Source organism: Tamandua tetradactyla, chromosome 3 (assembly GCF_023851605.1).
Source record: "Tamandua tetradactyla isolate mTamTet1 chromosome 3, mTamTet1.pri, whole genome shotgun sequence".
NCBI classification, from domain to species: domain Eukaryota; kingdom Metazoa; phylum Chordata; class Mammalia; order Pilosa; family Myrmecophagidae; genus Tamandua; species Tamandua tetradactyla.
Genome location: NC_135329.1, coordinates 69,523,856 through 69,540,911, shown reverse-complemented (window position 1 = coordinate 69,540,911; position 17,056 = coordinate 69,523,856). Strand labels below are relative to the sequence as shown.

General features: G+C 39.5%; 1 protein-coding gene across 3 annotated transcripts in view; it reads left to right on the top strand.

Annotated features, from left to right (window-relative positions):
- The window catches only part of NBAS (NBAS subunit of NRZ tethering complex), a 585,536-nt gene that overhangs the window by 366,940 nt on the left and 201,540 nt on the right, over positions 1-17,056 (top strand). For all 3 annotated transcript variants that reach the window (XM_077153236.1, XM_077153235.1, XM_077153237.1), the window contains one exon: positions 14,343-14,572. In XM_077153236.1, coding sequence (XP_077009351.1) covers positions 14,343-14,572 — 230 coding nt within the window. The remainder of the gene's footprint in view (positions 1-14,342; positions 14,573-17,056) is intronic.

Here is a 17,056-nt window from a genome sequence, read left to right as displayed (position 1 = left end):
ATTTGTTAAGACTTGCTTTGTGACCCAGCATATGGTCTATCTTTGAGAATGATCCATGAGCACTTGAGAAAAAGGTGTATCCTGCTGTTGTGGGATGTAATGTCCTATAAATGTCTGTTAAGTCTAGCTCCTTTATAGTAATATTCAGATTCTCTATTTCTTTATTGATCCTCTGTCTAGATGTTCTGTCCATTGATGAGAGTGGGGAATTGAAGTCTCCAACTATTATGGTATTTGTGTCTATTTCCCTTTTCAGTGTTTGCAGTGTATTCCTCACGTATTTTGGGGCATTCTGGTTAGGTGCATAAATATTTATGATTGTTATGTCTTCTTGTTTAATTGTTCCTTTTATTAGTATATAGTGTCCTTCTTTGTCTCTTTTAACTGTTTTACATTTGAAGTCTAACTTGTTGGATATTAGTATAGCCACTCCTGCTATTTTCTGGTTGTTATTTGCATGAAATATCTTTCCCAACCTTTCACTTTCAACCTATGTTTATCTTTGGGTCTAAGATGTGTTTCCTGTAGACAGCATATAGAAGGATCCTGTTTTTTAATCCATTCTGCCAATCTATGTCTTTTGATTGGGGAATTCAGTCCATTAACATTTAGTGTTATTACTGTTTGGATAATATTTTCCTCTGCCATTTTGCCTTTTGTATTATATATATCATATCTGACTTTCCTTCTTTCTACACTCTTCTCCATACCTCTCTCTTCTGTCTTTTCGGTTCTGACTCTAGTGCTCGCTTTAGTATTTCTTGCAGAGCTGGTCTCTTGGTCACAAATTCTCTCAGTGACTTTTTGTCTGAGAATGTTTTAATTTCTCCCTCATTTTTGAAGGACAATTTTGCTGGATATAGGAGTCTTGGTTGGCAGTTTTTCTCTTTTAGTAATTTAAATATATCATCCCACTGTCTTCTAGCCTCCATGGTTTCTGCTGAGAAATCTACACATAGTCTTATTGGGTTTCCCTTGTATGTGATGGATTGTTTTTCTCTTGCTGCTTTCAAGATCCTCTCTTTCTCTTTGACCTCTGACATTCTAACTAGTAAGTGTCTTGGAGAACGCCTATTTGGGTCTAATCTCTTTGGGGTGCGCTGCACTTCTTGGATCTGTAATTTTAGGTCTTTCATAAGAGTTGGGAAATTTTCAGTGAAAATTTCTTCCATTAGTTTTTCTCCTCCTTTTCCCTTCTCTTCTCCTTCTGGGACACCCACAACACGTATATTTGTGCGGTTCATATTGTCCTTGAGTTCCCTGATACCCTGTTCAAATTTTTCCATTCTTTTCCCGATAGTTTCTGTTTGTTTTTGGAATTCAGATGTTCCATCCTCCAAATCACTAATTCTGTATTCTGTCTCTTTCAATCTATCATTGTAGGTATCCATTGTTTTTTCTATCTTTTCTACTTTGTCCTTTACTTCCATAAGTTCTGTGATTTGTTTTTTCAGTTTTTCTATTTCTTCTTTATGTTCAGCCCATGTCTTCTTCATGTCCTCCCTCAATTTATCGATTTCGTTTTTGAAGAGGTTTTCCATTTCTGTTCGTATATTTAGCATTAGTTGTCTCAGCTCCTGTATCTCATTTGAACTATTGGTTTGTTCCTTTGACTGGGCCATATTTTCAATTATTTGAGCGTGATCCGTTATCTTCTGTTGGCGTCTGCGCATTTAGACAGATTTCCCTGGGTATTGGATCCAAAAGTTTGGAAGATTTTTCTGTGAAATCTCTGGGTTCTGTTTTTCTTATCCTGCCCAGTAGGTGGCGCTCGTGGCACATGTTTGTCTGCGGGTCCCACCAGTAAAAGGTGCTGTGGGACCTTAAACTTTGGAAAACTCTCGCCGTCTGGGGGTTTCGCTAGCCGAAGCGGCTTGAGCCGGCCCGAGGTCCAAATGCAGGGAGGGTTGCTGGTCGCTGCAGCCCAGGAAAGAGCCCGTCCGAATTTCCTAGTCGGCCCTGGGCGACAAGCGTGGCGGGAGGGCGCCAGCGGCAGCGGCCCGCCCGAGAGAGTGCGCGTTCTCCGGGAGTCACGGGTTTGGAAGGGGCCTCCCCCACTCGTCACCGTTTTCCGCGGCCTGGGGCTTTCGATCCAATTCTCTCAGTTGGTCCGGGGGGCTGCGCGTGGTGTGGGCACCAGCCACCTTGTTTTCAGGGGACTGCCTCTCCAATTCTCCCAGCCGGCCCGGGAAGGGGGAAGGGAGTAACTCCGGCCGCTTCCCACCCCGCCCGGTGTGGCCCGCGCGCCTCGGCGTTCTCACCCGAGCTGCTTCTCTCAGCCAGCCAGCCGTTCCAGGATGGGGTACGCTGTCTTTTTTTTATCTCTGTTGTGGCTTTGGGCGCTTTCTGTATCGTTTCTACTCCCCTAGTAGCTGTCCTGGGGAAGAAACTAAGATCCGCGTGTCTTACTAAGCCGCCATCTTCCAGGAAGTCCTCCTTTGATATTGTTTTTGTATAGGGTATAAGATAAGGCTCCTCTTTTGTTCTTTTTGCTATTGATATCCAGTTCTTCCATCCCCAGTTATTGTAGAGATGATTTTGTCCAAGTTCAGAGGATTTGGGGGCCTTGTCAGAAATCAGTTGACCATAGGTTTGGTGGTCTATTTCTGCACTCTCGATTCTATTCCATCAGTCAATACTTCTATCTTTGTGCCAATACCATGCTGTTTTGACCATTGTTGCTTTAAAATAAGTTTTAAGGTCAGGCAGTGTTATTCCTCCTACTTTATCTTTCCAAGTCTTCAAATAGGTTGTTGGAATTGTGATTGGTACTGTATTGAATCTGTAGATCAATTTGGGTAGAATTGACATCTTAACTATATTTAACCTTCCTATCCATGAGCAGGAATGTCTTTGCATGTATTTAGGTGTTCTTTGATTTCCTTCAGCCATGTTATGTAGTATAAGTCCTTTATGTCTCTTGTTAAGTTCATTCCTGAGTAGTTGATTCTTTTAGTTCCTATTTTGAATGGAATTTATTTCTTACCTGACTCCTCAGTTAGGTCATGGCTTGTGTATAGAAATGTTGCTGATTTTTGCACGTTAATCTTATATCCTACCACCTTGCTGAATTTGTTGATTAGGTCAAGTAACCTTGCTGTAGATTTCTTAGGATTTTTCAATAGGTTCATGTCATCTGCTAATAATGAAGGTTTTACTTTTTCCTTTCCAGTTTAGATGGCTTTTATTTATTTTCCCTGCCTGATTGCGCTAGCTGAAACTTCTAGTGCAGTGTTGAATAATAGTGGTGACAGTGGGCATCTTTGTCTCATTCTTCATCTTAGGAGGAATGCTTTCAGTCTTTCTCCATTGAGTACAAAGCTGGCTGTTGGTTTTTCGTGTATTCCCTTTATCATATTGGGGTAGTTATCTTTGATTCCCATCTTTTGGAGTGTTTTTATTAGAAAAGGATGTTGAATTTTGTTGAATGCTTTTATAGCATCAGTCAAGATGTTCATGTGATTTTTTCCATTTCAATTTAATGTCCTTTATTACATTAATTGATTTTGTGTTGAACCATCCTTGTATTCCTGATATAAACTCCACTTGGTTGTGGTGTATAATTCTTTTAAATTGTTGTTGGATTTTATTTGCCAGTATTTTGTTGAGAATTTTTGCATCTGTGTTCATCAGGGAGATTGGCCTGTAGTTTTCCTTTCTTACAGCATTTTTACCCTGGTTTGGTATTAAAATGATGTTAGCTTCATAAAGTGAGTTAAGTAATAATCCTTTTTCTCCAGTTTTTTGGAAAAGTTTGAGCAAGATTGGTGTTAGTTCTTTTTGGAATGTTTGATAAAATTCCCCTTTGAAGCTATCTAGTCCTTGACTTTTCCTTGTCGGAAGATTTTTCTAAAAGAACCACCTTTTAGTTTTAATGATTCTTTTTATTGTTCTTTTGTTCTCCCATTCATTGAACGCTGCTTTCATCTTTGCTGTTTCTCTTGTATTTGCTTTGGGATTAGTTTACTGCTTTTTCTCACCTTCCTCCAGATGAGCAGTTAAGTCCTCAAGTTTTGCTCTTTCTTCTTTTTTGATATAGGCATTTAGGCAAAAAATTTCCCTTTCAATATGGCCTTTATGGCATCCCATGCATTCTGATATTTTCTATTCTCATTTTCATTCATCTCAAGATAGTTACTGATTTCTCTAGCAATTTCTTTTTCGACCCACTTGTTGTTTAAGAGTGTTATTTAATCTCCATATATTTGTGGAAGTTCTCATTCTTTTCTGGTTATTGATACTTGGCTTCATTCCATTGTGGTCAGAGAAAGTCCTGTGAATAATTTCAGTGTTTTTAAATTCATAAAGACCTTTTTTTTTTTTTGCTCCAGCATATGATCTATCCTGGAGAATGTTCTATGAGCACTAGAGAAAAATGTATATCCTGGTGTTTCGGGGTGCAATAACCTATATATGTCTGTTAGGTCTAATTCATTGATCAAGTTGTTTAACTTCTCTATTTCCTTGTTAATCTTCTGTCTGGTTGTTTTATCTATAGAGAAGAGTGGTGTATTGAAGTCTCCTACTATTATTTTTGAAACATCTGTCACTTTCTTCAATTTTGCCAGTCTCTCTCATGTACTTTGGAGCTCTTTGATTGGAAGCAAAGCTACTCCTGCTTTCTTTTGATTACTCGTGTGGAAATTTTTTTCCATCTTTTCACATTTTATCTATTTGTATCATTGTGTCTCAGATGAGACTCTTGTAAGCAGCATATAGCTGGATTATGTTTCTTTTTTTTTTAATTTTTTTTTATTAATTAACAGAAAAAAAGAAATTAACCCAACATTTAGAAATCTTACCATTCTACATATGCAATCAGTAATTCTTAACATCATCACATAGATGCATGATCATCGTTTCTTAGTACATTTGCATCGGTTTAGAAGAACTAGCAACACAACCGAAAAAGATATAGAATGTTAATATAGAGAAAAAAAATAAAAGTAATAATAGTAAGAACAAAACAAAACAAAACAAAAACCTATAGCTCAGATGCAGCTTCATTCAGTGTTTTAACATGATTACTTTACAATTAGGTATTATTGTGCTGTCCATTTTTGAGTTTTTGTATCTAGTCCTGTTGCACAGTCTGTATCCCATCAGCTCCAATTACCCATTATCTTACCCTGTTTCTAACTCCTGCTGAACTCTGTTACCAATGACACATTCCAAGTTTATTCTCGAATGTCGATTCACATCATTGGGACCATACAGTATTTGTCTTTTAGTTTTTGGCTAGACTCACTCAGCATAATGTTCTCTAGGTCCATCCATGTTATTACATGCTTCATAATTTTATCCTGTCTTAAAGCTGCATAATATTCCATCATATGTATATACCACAGTTTGTTTAGCCACTCGTCTGTTGATGGACATTTTGGCTGTTTCCATCTCTTTGCAATTGTAAATAACGCTGCTATAAACATTGGTGTGCAAATGTCCGTTTGAGTTTTTGCCCTTAATTCCTTTGAGTACATTCCCAGCAATGGTATTGCTGGGTCGTATGGCATTTCTATATTCAGCTTTTTGAGGAACCGCCAAACTGCCTTCCACAGTGGTTGCACCATTTGACATTCCCACCAACAGTGGATAAGTGTGCCTCTTTCACCGCATCCTCTCCAGCACTTGTCATTTTCTGTTTTGTTGATAATGGCCATTCTGGTGGGTGTGAGATGATATCTCATTGTGGTTTTGATTTGCATTTCTCTAATGGCCAGGGACATTGAGCATCTCTTCATGTGCCTTTTGGCCATTTGTATTTCCTCGTCTGAGAGGTGTCTATTCAAGTCTTTTTCCCATTTTGTAATTGGGTTGGCTGGCTTTTTGTTGTTGAGTTGAACAATCTCATTATAAATTCTGGATACTAGACCTTTATCTGATATGTCGTTTCTAAATATTGATTCCCATTGTGTAGGCTGTCTTTCTACTTTCTTGATGAAGTTCTTTGATGCACAAAAGTGTTTAATTTTGAGGAGTTCCCATTTATTTATTTCCTTCTTCAGTGCTCTTGCTTTAGGTTTAAGGTCCATAAAACTGCCTCCAATTGTAAGATTCATAAGATATCTCCCTATATTTTCCTCTAACTGTTTTATGGTCTTAGACCTAATGTTTAGATCTTTGATCCATTTTGAGTTAACTTTTGTGTAGGGTGTGAGATATGGGTCTTCTTTCATTCTTTTGCATATGGATATCCAGTTCTCTAGGCACCATTTATTGAAGAGACTGTTCTGTCCCAGGTGAGTTGGCTTGACTGCCTTATCAAAGATCAAATGTCCATAGATGAGAGGGTCTATATCTGAGCACTCTATTCGATTCCATTGGTCGATATATCTATCTTTATGCCAATACCATGCTGTTTTGACCACTGTGGCTTCATAATATGCCTTAAAGTCAGGCAGTGCAAGACCTCCAGCTTCGTTTTTTTTCCTCAAGATGTTTTTAGCAATTCGGGGCACCCTGCCCTTCCAGATAAATTTGCTTATTGGTTTTTCTATTTCTGAAAAATAAGTCGTTGGGATTTTGATTGGTATTGCATTGAATCTGTAAATCAATTTAGGTAGGATTGACATCTTAACTATATTTAGTCTTCCAATCCATGAACACGGTATGCCCTTCCATCTATTTAGGTCTTCTGTGATTTCTTTTAGCAGTTTTTTGTAGTTTTCTTTATATAGGTTTTTTGTCTCTTTTGTTAAATTTATTCCTAGGTATTTTATTCTTTTAGTTGCAATTGTAAATGGGATTCGTTTCTTGATTTCCCCCTTCGCTTGTTCATTGCTAGTGTATAGAAATGCTACAGATTTTTGAATGTTGATCTTGTAACCTGCTACTTTGCTGTACTCATTTATTAGTTCTAGTAGTTTTTTGTGGATTTTTCCGGGTTTTCGACGTATAGTATCATATCGTCTGCAAACAGTGATAGTTTTCCTTCTTCCTTTCCAATTTTGATGCCTTATATTTCTTTTTCTTGTCTAATTGCTCTGGCTAGAACCTCCAACACAATGTTGAATAACAGTGGTGATAGTGGACATCCTTGTCTTGTTCCTGATCTTAGGGGGAAAGTTTTCAATTTTTCCCCATTGAGGATGATATTAGCTGTGGGTTTTTCATATATTCCCTCTATCATTTTAAGGAAGTTCCCTTGTATTCCTATCCTTTGAAGTGTTTTCAACAGGAAAGGATGTTGAATCTTGTCAAATGCCTTCTCTGCATCAATTGAGATGATCATGTGATTTTTCTGCTTTGATTTGTTGATATGGTGTATTACATTAATTGATTTTCTTATGTTGAACCATCCTTGCATACCTGGGATGAATCCTACTTGGTCATGATGTATAATTCTTTTAATGTGTTGTTGGATACGATTTGCTAGAATTTTATTGAGGATTTTTGCATCTGTATTCATTAGAGAGATTGGTCTGTAGTTTTCTTTTTGTGTAATATCTTTGCCTGGTTTTGGTATGAGGGTGATGTTGGCTTCATAGAATGAATTAGGTAGTTTTCCCTCCGCTTCGATTTTTTTGAAGAGTTTGAAGAGAGTTGGTACTAATTCTTTCTGGAATGTTTGATAGAATTCACATGTGAAGCCATCTGGTCCTGGACTTTTCTTTTTAGGAACCTTTTGAATGACTGATTCAATTTCTTTACTTGTGATTGGTTTGTTGAGGTCATCTATGTCTTCTTGAGTCAAAGTTGGTTGTTCATGTCTTTCTAGGAACCCATCCATTTCCTCTAAATTGTTGTATTTATTAGCGTAAAGTTGTTCATAGTATCCTGTTATTACCTCCTTTATTTCTGTGAGGTCAGTGGTTATGTCTCCTCTTCCATTTGTGATCTTATTTATTTGCGTCCTCTCTCTTCTTCTTTTTGTCCATCTTGCTAAGGGCCCATCAGTCTTATTGATTTTCTCATAGAACCAACTTCTGGTCTTACTGATTTTCTCTGTTGTTTTCAATTTCATTTATTTCTGCTCTAATCTTTGTTCTTTCTTTCCTTTTGATTGCTTTGGGATTCGGTTGCTGTTCTTTCTCCAGTTCTTCTAAGTGGACAGTTAATTCCTGCATTTTTGCCTTTTCTTCTTTTCTGATATAGGCATTTAGGGCAATAAATTTCCCTCTTAGCACTGCCTTTGCTGCGTACATAAGTTTTGATATGTTGTGTTTTCATTTTCATTCGCCTCGAGGTATTTGCTAATTTCTCTAGCAATTTCTTCTTTGACCCACTCGTTGTTTAGGAATGTATTGTTGAGCCTCCACATATTTGTGAATTTTCTGGCACTCTGCCTTTTATTGGTTTCCAACTTCATTCCTTTATGATCCGAGAAAGTGTTGTGTATGATTTCAATCTTTTTAAATTTGTTAAGACTTGCTTTGTGACCCAGCATATGGTCTATCTTTGAGAATGATCCATGAGCACTTGAGAAAAAGGTGTATCCTGCTGTTGTGGGATGTAATGTCCTATAAATGTCTGTTAAGTCTAGCTCCTTTATAGTAATATTCAGATTCTCTATTTCTTTATTGATCCTCTGTCTAGATGTTCTGTCCATTGATGAGAGTGGTGAATTGAAGTCTCCAACTATTATGGTATATGAGTCTATTTCCCTTTTCAGTGTTTGCAGTGTATTCCTCACGTATTTTGGGGCATTCTGGTTCAGTGCGTAAATATTTATGATTGTTATGTCTTCTTATTTAATTGTTCCTTTTTTTAGTATATAGTGTCCTTCTTTGTCTCTTTTAACTGTTTTACATTTGAAGTCTAATTTGTTGGATATTAGTATAGCCACTCCTGCTCTTTTCTGGTTGTTATTTGCCTGAAATATCTTTTCCCAACCTTTCACTTTCAACCTATGTTTATCTTTGGGTCTAAGATGTGTTTCCTGTAGACAGCATATAGAAGGATCCTGTTTTTTAATCCATTCTACCAATCTATGTCTTTTGATAGGGGAGTTCAGTCCATTAACATTTAGTGTCATTACTGTTTGGATAATATTTTCCTCTATCATTTTGCCTTTTGTATTATATATATCATATCTGATTTTCCTTCTTTCTACACTGTTCTCCATACCTCTCTCTTCTGTCTTTTTGTATTTGACTCTAGTGCTCCCTTTAGTATTTCTTGCAGAGCTGGTCTCTTGGTCACAAATTCTCTCAGTGACTTTTTGTCTGAGAATGTTTTAATTTCTCCCTCATTTTTGAAGGACAATTTTGCTGGATATAGGAGTCTTGGTTGGCAATTTTTCTCTTTTAGTAATTTAAATATATCATCCCACTGTCTTCTAGCCTCCATGGTTTCTGCTGAGAAATCTACGCATAGTCTTATTGGGTTTCCCTTGTATGTGATGGATTGTTTTTCTCTTGCTGCTTTCAAGATCCTCTCTTTCTCTTTGACCTCTGACATTCTAACTAGTAAGTGTCTTGGTAAACGCCTGTTTGGATGTAATCTCTTTGGGGTGCGCTGCACTTCTTGGATCTGTAATTTTAGGTCTTTCATAAGAGTTGGGAAATTTTCAGTGATAATTTCTTCCATTAGTTTTTCTCCTCCTTTTCCCTTCTCTTCTCCTTCTGGGACACCCACAACACGTATATTTGTGCGGTTCATATTGTCCTTGAGTTCCCTGATACCCTGTTCAAATTTTTCCATTCTTTTCCTGATAGTTTCTGTTCCTTTTTGGAATTCAGATGTTCCATCCTCCATATCACTAATTCTATCTTCTGTCTCTTAAAATCTATCATTGTAGGTATCCATTGTTTTTTCCATCTTTTCTACTTTATCCTTCACTTCCATAAGTTCTGTGATTTGTTTTTTCAGTTTTTCTATTTCTTCTTTATGTTCAGCCCATGTCTTCTTCATGTCCTCCCTCAATTTATCGATTTCATTTTTGAAGAGGTTTTCCATTTCTGTTCGTATATTCAGCATTAGTTGTCTCAGCTCTTGTATCTCATTTGAACTAATGGTTTTTTCCTTTGACTGGGCCATATTCTCAATCTTCTGAGCGTGGATCGTTATCTTCTGCTGCTGGCGTCTGGGCATTTAGTCAGATTTCCCTGGGTGTCGGACCCAACAAGGTTATAAGATATTTCTGTGAAATCTCTGGGTTCTGTTTTTCTTATCCTGCCCAGTAGGTGGCGCTCATGGCACACGTTTGTCTCACGTGTTTGGAAGGGATCCCCCCAGTCACCGATCTCCGCGGCCTGGGGATTTCTGATCCAATTCTCTCCCTTGGTTCGGGTGGTCGCACGTGGTGGGGGCGTCAGCCGCCGCGGCTTGAGCGGACCCTGTGGCTGGTCGCCGGCCGCAGCTGGCCCGGGGAATTTGCCACCAGACCAGGAAGTCGCCCGCGCGGGAGGGTCGTCGGTCACTGGCAGCCGCGGCCTGTGGGATTCCCCACTGGACCAGGAAGCTGCCCGCGGGGGAGGGCCACCGCGGCTTGGGTAGACCTCTGATCTGAGACTCATAGCCGGACCAGAAAGCCATCCGCAAAAGAGGGGCGCCAGCCGCCTCGGCTTGGGAAACTTGCCTCTCAGAGACTCTCAGCTGGCCCGGGAAGTAGGGAGGGAGGAGCTCCGGCCTGGATTATGTTTCTTAATCCATTCTGCCAATCTGTATCTTTTAATTGGTAAGTTTAGTCCATTAACGTTCAAAGTTATAACTGAAAAGAAGTTTCTTGAATCTCCCATTTAATCTTTTGGATTTTATTTGTCAGGTCTTTATATTCTTTTCTGTGTTTCTCTTTTTAATGCCTTCAAAGTTATTCTTACGGGTACTCTTCAATTCTGTGCCCTCCAGACCTCCCTCTATTGTCTTTTTTTTTCAACTTGTAGAACTCCCTTTAGGATTTCTTATAGGTCCCGTCTCTTGTTGACACCTTCTCTCAGGATTTGTTTGTCTATGAAAATTTTAATCTCTCCCTCAGTTTTGAAGGACAGTTTGGCTGGGAGCAGAATTCTTGGCTGGAAGTCTTTCTTTTTTGCCTTCTCCCCTCCATGGTGCCAGTTGAATAGTTTAACATCAGTCTTATGAGGTTTCTGTTGTCTGTAGTAGATTGTTTTTCTCTTGCTGCTTTCAGAATTTTCTCCTTCTCTTCAACATTTGACAGGCTAATTAGTATGTGTCTAGCAGAAGGCGTATTTGGATTTATTCTATTTGGAGTTACTTGAACTTATTGACTTGTAAATTTATATCCTTTATATGTGCTGGTAAGTTTTCCTCCATTATCTCGTCAACTAATCTTCCTACCCCTTTACTCTTCTCTTCTCCTAGGACACCAGTGATCCTTGTATTTGTATGCTTGTTTCATCCATTATTTCCCTGAGATACAATTCAAAATTTTCCATCTATTTGGCCATTTGCTGTTTTGAATATTCAAAATCAATTGTCCTGTCATCTAGTTTGCTTATTCTTTCTTGTGCCTCTTCAAGTCTGCTGTTGTGTGTCTCTAGTATGGCTTTTATTTGTTCTACAGAATCTTTAATCTGTTTGATATCTGCTGTTTTTCTATTTATTCTTTTAAATTCCTCTTTGTGCTCTTTTAGTGTCTTCTTAATCTCCTTGATGTCATTATCCATCCCATTTATCTTATTTAGTAGAGTTATATGAACATCTTTGATTAGTTGTTTCAAAGTCTGTGTGTACTCTGGTGTTTTAATTTGGTCTTTAGCTTGGGCTATATTTGTCTACATTGTGATATGCTTAGTGATCTTGTTTTGTTTTCACCACATGTAAGTATCTTGACTGATTTACTTTGGAAGTTAGTTGATTTCTTTCAGTTGTCTAAAGCCTTGTGTTTGCAGGATGGATGTTTAATAGGATGGAGGCCATAGTGCGGGGCATGGCAGTGCGGTGATGCATTGCAGCACAGGTATAGGCACAGGTTGGGGAAGCTATGCTCCTGCCTATGAACATGGGTGCCATGTGGTGAGGGAGAATGTGGCTATGTGGGTGCATGGGTCTGGGGGGCGTGGCCCTGGTGTATGCTGTCGTAGGGTGCAGAGTCCTTTGTGTGTATGCGCAGAGTTAGGGCAGTGGGTGTGCATTATGCTTGCATGAGCTGGTGGTGGGTGTGACCTGGCTGTGCAGGGCACCATTTTCCCAGAGCAGGGGGGCATGACAGGGGGCCATGCACATGCACAGGTCTAGGAGTGCCGTAAACTGATGTTCCCCTGCACAGAGCTCAGGGGTGGCGGGGTGGCGCTGTGTAACTGTATGGCCTGGGGGTGGGTATAGCCTGGGTATGAAGGTAAGCACCCACAACATTTATGTGCTAGCAACAGTTGCAGGGATCAGGGAGGGGAAGGTAATGCTCAGAAAGGGCACAGAAGAGGTGGATTGGGCTGCAGTTGGGATTGGGGTGTGGGGCAATTATGTGTGCAAGGGGTTGGCATCGTGTGGGTGCTTGGAGTGTGGGGAGTCGGGGCTCATGAAGGGTTCAGGTACATGGGATATGGGGTGAGTCGCCATTCACGGGGCTGCACTGGTGAGAACAATGCATTCAAGGAATGCTGCTCAGTTTTTTCCCTAGTCCCCGTCTCCCCATCCACGTCTCCACGTCTCCCCATCTACACACTCTTGAGGGCTCTGGGCCTCCACATTAGGCTGTTTGCAGTAGCTGGAGAATCTCCAGTTCTCTGCTTCTCATTTCCTCAGATTTTGCAACCAGGGCCTCCATATGTGGTGCAGAAGACTTTCCTAGGTCATTTACACTCTGAAATAGGTATCTCAGTTATCCTTCTGTCCCTTCTCTAAACTGTTCCTTGGAGCAGGGCTGAACTTACTTGATCTAGCCTATTCCACCATCTAGGGTACTGAGAGGTGTAGATGGGCTGGACCAGATAGCTGCAGAGATGGCTCTGCTGGTGAAGAGAGGTACAGAGAGCTTCCCCAGAGGGTTCAGTCAATAGGTAGTAAGGGGTTTGGGTTAAATGTCAACTGTTAGAGTTACTAAGAACTAGGCATGGTATCCCCTTTGCCTAAATCCGTCATCAGAAATAGCATCCTTATACAAATGATTCTGAAATCATTCTCTAATTACACTTTAATTTGTTCTGTTCACTCCATCCTTCCACCCAGATTGCCTTTGACATTTTGTTTTGCATGGGTAGGCACCGAAACTTAAACCCGGGTCTCCTGCATTGTAGGCTAGAACTCTGCCTTCTGAGCCACTGTGGCCCGGCCCTGCCTTTGACTTTTACAATATGAAATTTTTATCATTTTGCTTCTCTACTTAAATTGTTTTAGGTACTTCTTATTTCCTTCATAATACAGTTAAGATGCTATAGAACACCCTTCTAGGTCTGGTCCCTCCTTAGCCTTACCTCTTGCTGTGCTTCACTGAGAGTGATCGTTCTGGAATGTAGACCCTGCTTTTAGGTTTAAGCACATATTCTACCCTTGGCTCGAGTTTGCCTCCCTATCTTTTGTTTGGCTTTTTACTATGGTTTCTGGAGTGGTTAGCCTACACATGAACTCGTCTGAGAAGACTTCCTTGACATTTGCCCAAGCCCCAATCCTCTGTAGTCCCATAGCGTCATATCTTTACTTGTATCACACCTTTCACAATTGCTTGCTTGATTGTTTCTCATAGTTGACTGAGTGTCTGGAGGAAAGGGAATCACATCTTCATGATACTTCACCTAGTACTCGTTAGGTGCACAGAATATTCGTTGAATGTAAGCTGAAGATCTTGTAGATAATTTGTGGGAGAATTAGTATTCAAAGCTAGCTCTTTCAACTTGTCACATATGTATGGTTTTGGAAGAAGGACTTGGTGTATACACCGAGGTGAGAGAAAAATTAAGGTTGGTGAGCATGATTTTTTCTCAAATCCACCTACTGGAATCTAGGAAGTTTTCTTTAATTGTTTTTTGTCAGTATTCCCAGATTGTTCCTTAGTAAGATCAAGAGAGAGAATGTCAGGCTAGTTTGGTAATATGGACTCAACAGTGATAAATATCATTCAACAGTGATAAATATCCTATGCAGAATAATGCCTAGCACATTAGAAATACTGACAGCTTACCATAATTAGGAGTATGTACTGTAAACCAAAGGCAGTTTTTAGAAGGTTTTCCTAATTTGCTGTTATTACAGTACATACCATGTCTTCCCAGAAATTGGGAGTGATCGAGTTAGTGCTGTTTAAACATTAGACTCCCTGTTAAATAATTCCAAAGTCATGGCTGAGCTGCTGTTGCTTCATTACACCCAGGCCAATTTAAAAATAAACGAATGTGTCCAGTAAGTCATTTACTCTCCTTTCCTGACAGTTGTTGGAGTCTTTTTTTTTTTTGACACATTTTTGTATAATGTATGTAAAATATGTTTTTTTCCCATACCTTTCACAGGCTGATCCGAAAGAGCTCATCAAGACAGTCACCAGGCATGTGAGCCGACATGGGCAGGAGGCCTGGCCCGAGGACCTTGCTTCCCTGGTGAGGTACCTCCACCACTACAATGAGCGCCTGCTGGACCTCACGCAGGCTCAGGTCCTGCAGGGCCTCCGCAAGGGTGTGGATGTGCAGCGCTTCACCTCTGACGGCCAGTACAAGAGGGAAACGATCCTGGGTTTGGCAGAGTAAGAGAGACCTTTGTCTAATGTGGGGTGGGTTTAAACGTGGAAGAAGTTGTTGAAGTAGCAGGACTCTTAATCATAGTCTTTTGAACACATATATTCATGGTTGCCTGTTTTCACCAACTCTTCCATTTATGAGGCATCCTAAATGGATCAGAAGGTGTAGGTAACATTTTGAGCCTGCAGATTTAAAGAGTAAAAATCGGGATTTGGGGGGAAATGAAGTTTCCCATGATTTTGATAGCCCAATACCAAGATTGTTATCGTGTTACAGGTGATAGTGCACCAGCAGAGATGGAAAGCATGAAGTTCATTGTAGAAATTTAAAAACAAGAATACGTTTTATTCTTGGCTGGAAATCTTACTTTTCAGAATATGTGGCAGTTTAACATTTCTTTAGTATATTAAAAATTAGATATCGTTGACTTAATACCAGAGCAAAACTCAGTTTTGTGGCTTCAGGTTATCCTTATCTGTTCTGGGCAGATAGAGAGAGAGAAGCTTTCACTTTAAAACAGGAGAGAAAGAGAAGAGAAGAGAAGAGAAGAAGAAAGGCATCTCTCTGCCCCGGGCATTTAGAAAAAAGAAGCTAACCAGCTCCAACAGTCCTTACCCCTTTGAGAAGAAGAGTAGGTCCTGTGTGAGACGTCAGGAGGAGTTCTTTTCTAGCTTGAGAATTCTCCTTGGTTTTAATGCTGGTCTCTGTTTTCTGTTTTGGTAGTTCAGTTCAAATGAGGTCAGGAAGGGAGAAGGTATATTTGCCTACACTGCTTATTAAGTAGAAGTGTTTTGTTTTTAACATAATTCATTAAGTGCTTTCCGTGGGCCAGGCATTGTGTTAGGTGCTCTGCAAACTTAATTTTATAAACATTTTTTTCATCCACAAAGACAACCCTATAAGATAAAATGTTATTGCCCTTTTATAACTCAGAAAAAAAAAAAAAAGAGGCTTTTGGATGTTACTGGCCAAGTATATAGCTTGTAAAGACCACAATTGATTTCAACCTAGTTCTGCCACACATCAAAACCATCACAGCATCACTACAACATGGTATGCCTTCCCATACACTGCTTTTTGCATTTGAAAGGAAGCACTGGTGTGCAATTCAGTTTAAGTGCCAGCTTTTGAAACTAAGGTTAAATTGTGCCTTCAATAAATGGTTATTTCTCTTTCCTAATAAATTACTTTAAAATCATAAAGTTAGTCTTGATTATGATAGTGGTGTTTGTTCTTTTGCATCATTATTGTTTAAATTCTTGAGAAAGTGGCAAAGTAGCTATGGTACCCTGTAATAATCATAGAGTATCCTGGACTTTTTTGTATAACTAGAGGACACCCTGAATTCTCTTTAGAATAAGACATGCAATAAATAGAGCAAAGAAAAGTGGTGGGAAGAAACTATAGCTGGTCTCAATTACAAAGAAAAACATGGAGTGTTTTTTCCCTTCCCCTCTGTGGTCATGGAGGCTCAAATTGCCATAAGCCTGTTTAATGTCAAATTTGAAAATGAACAGAGGTTCACCCTCCTCTTGTTTTGAAAAGAGGAGTCCTAGAACCAGAGAGCTTTAGAGAGCTGTTCCAGGTCACAGAGTGAGGAGTGGAACCTAGTTTCTGAATTCGAAGTCCAGGTGGTTTTCCTTTGAGCATTTTGTAATTCTTGATGCTAAGCTCAAGGTTTCTTAGAAGAGGTTATTATGTAGAATAACAGTTTATAGTTCTTGCCCGCCATGCTGGAGATCCAGGTTCGATTCCCGGTGCCTACCCATGTAAAGAAAACAAGTTTGTAAGGCAAGATATGCCTTATTTCATCAGTTACTTTTTGCTTCATTTTTTGTCTTTTCTAAGGATCCAGCTAGCATATGCTACTTCAAGTATTTCCTAGTATGTAAAAAATCTCCACAATCTGTTACATAGAAAAATATATGGCAGTTTTCGTATGACTTGTTTAAAATGCCTCAAAGTTTCCACAGGTTTAATTCTGCGATGTGATGTCCGTGTCTTGTAGGCAAGGCTTCCAGAAGGCCCTGCCTACCTCCATGTTGCAGCTCTACTTCAGTTTATACACAGGCGCCGTTACTTATTTCCTCAGGGTGTGCTTGTTTAAATGGCGCTTGTCTTCTGTAAGGGCATCATGTCTGTCCATTGCTGTCTCTATGTCCTGGGTCATACATATTGGGGGCCAGGCAGGGCAGCTTTGAAGAGGACGTAACATGATTTGGTTCCTTCACATCTTCTTTATCAAACACTTAATGAGCCAGGTGATGTGTAGAAATGATAAATTAGTGATGGTCCCTATCCTTAAAGAATTCCTATTCTGTTATGTAGAGATAGATATTCAACAAATACTTTAAGAAATATTTTTTAATTGACTGTGAGCTAAGGCAGGGATTGACAAACTTAATCTAGCCCTCAGCCTGTTTTTTGTTGCATGCGCAAAAATGATTTTCACATTTTTAAATGTCTTGTTGGAATCAAAAACAAAAAAA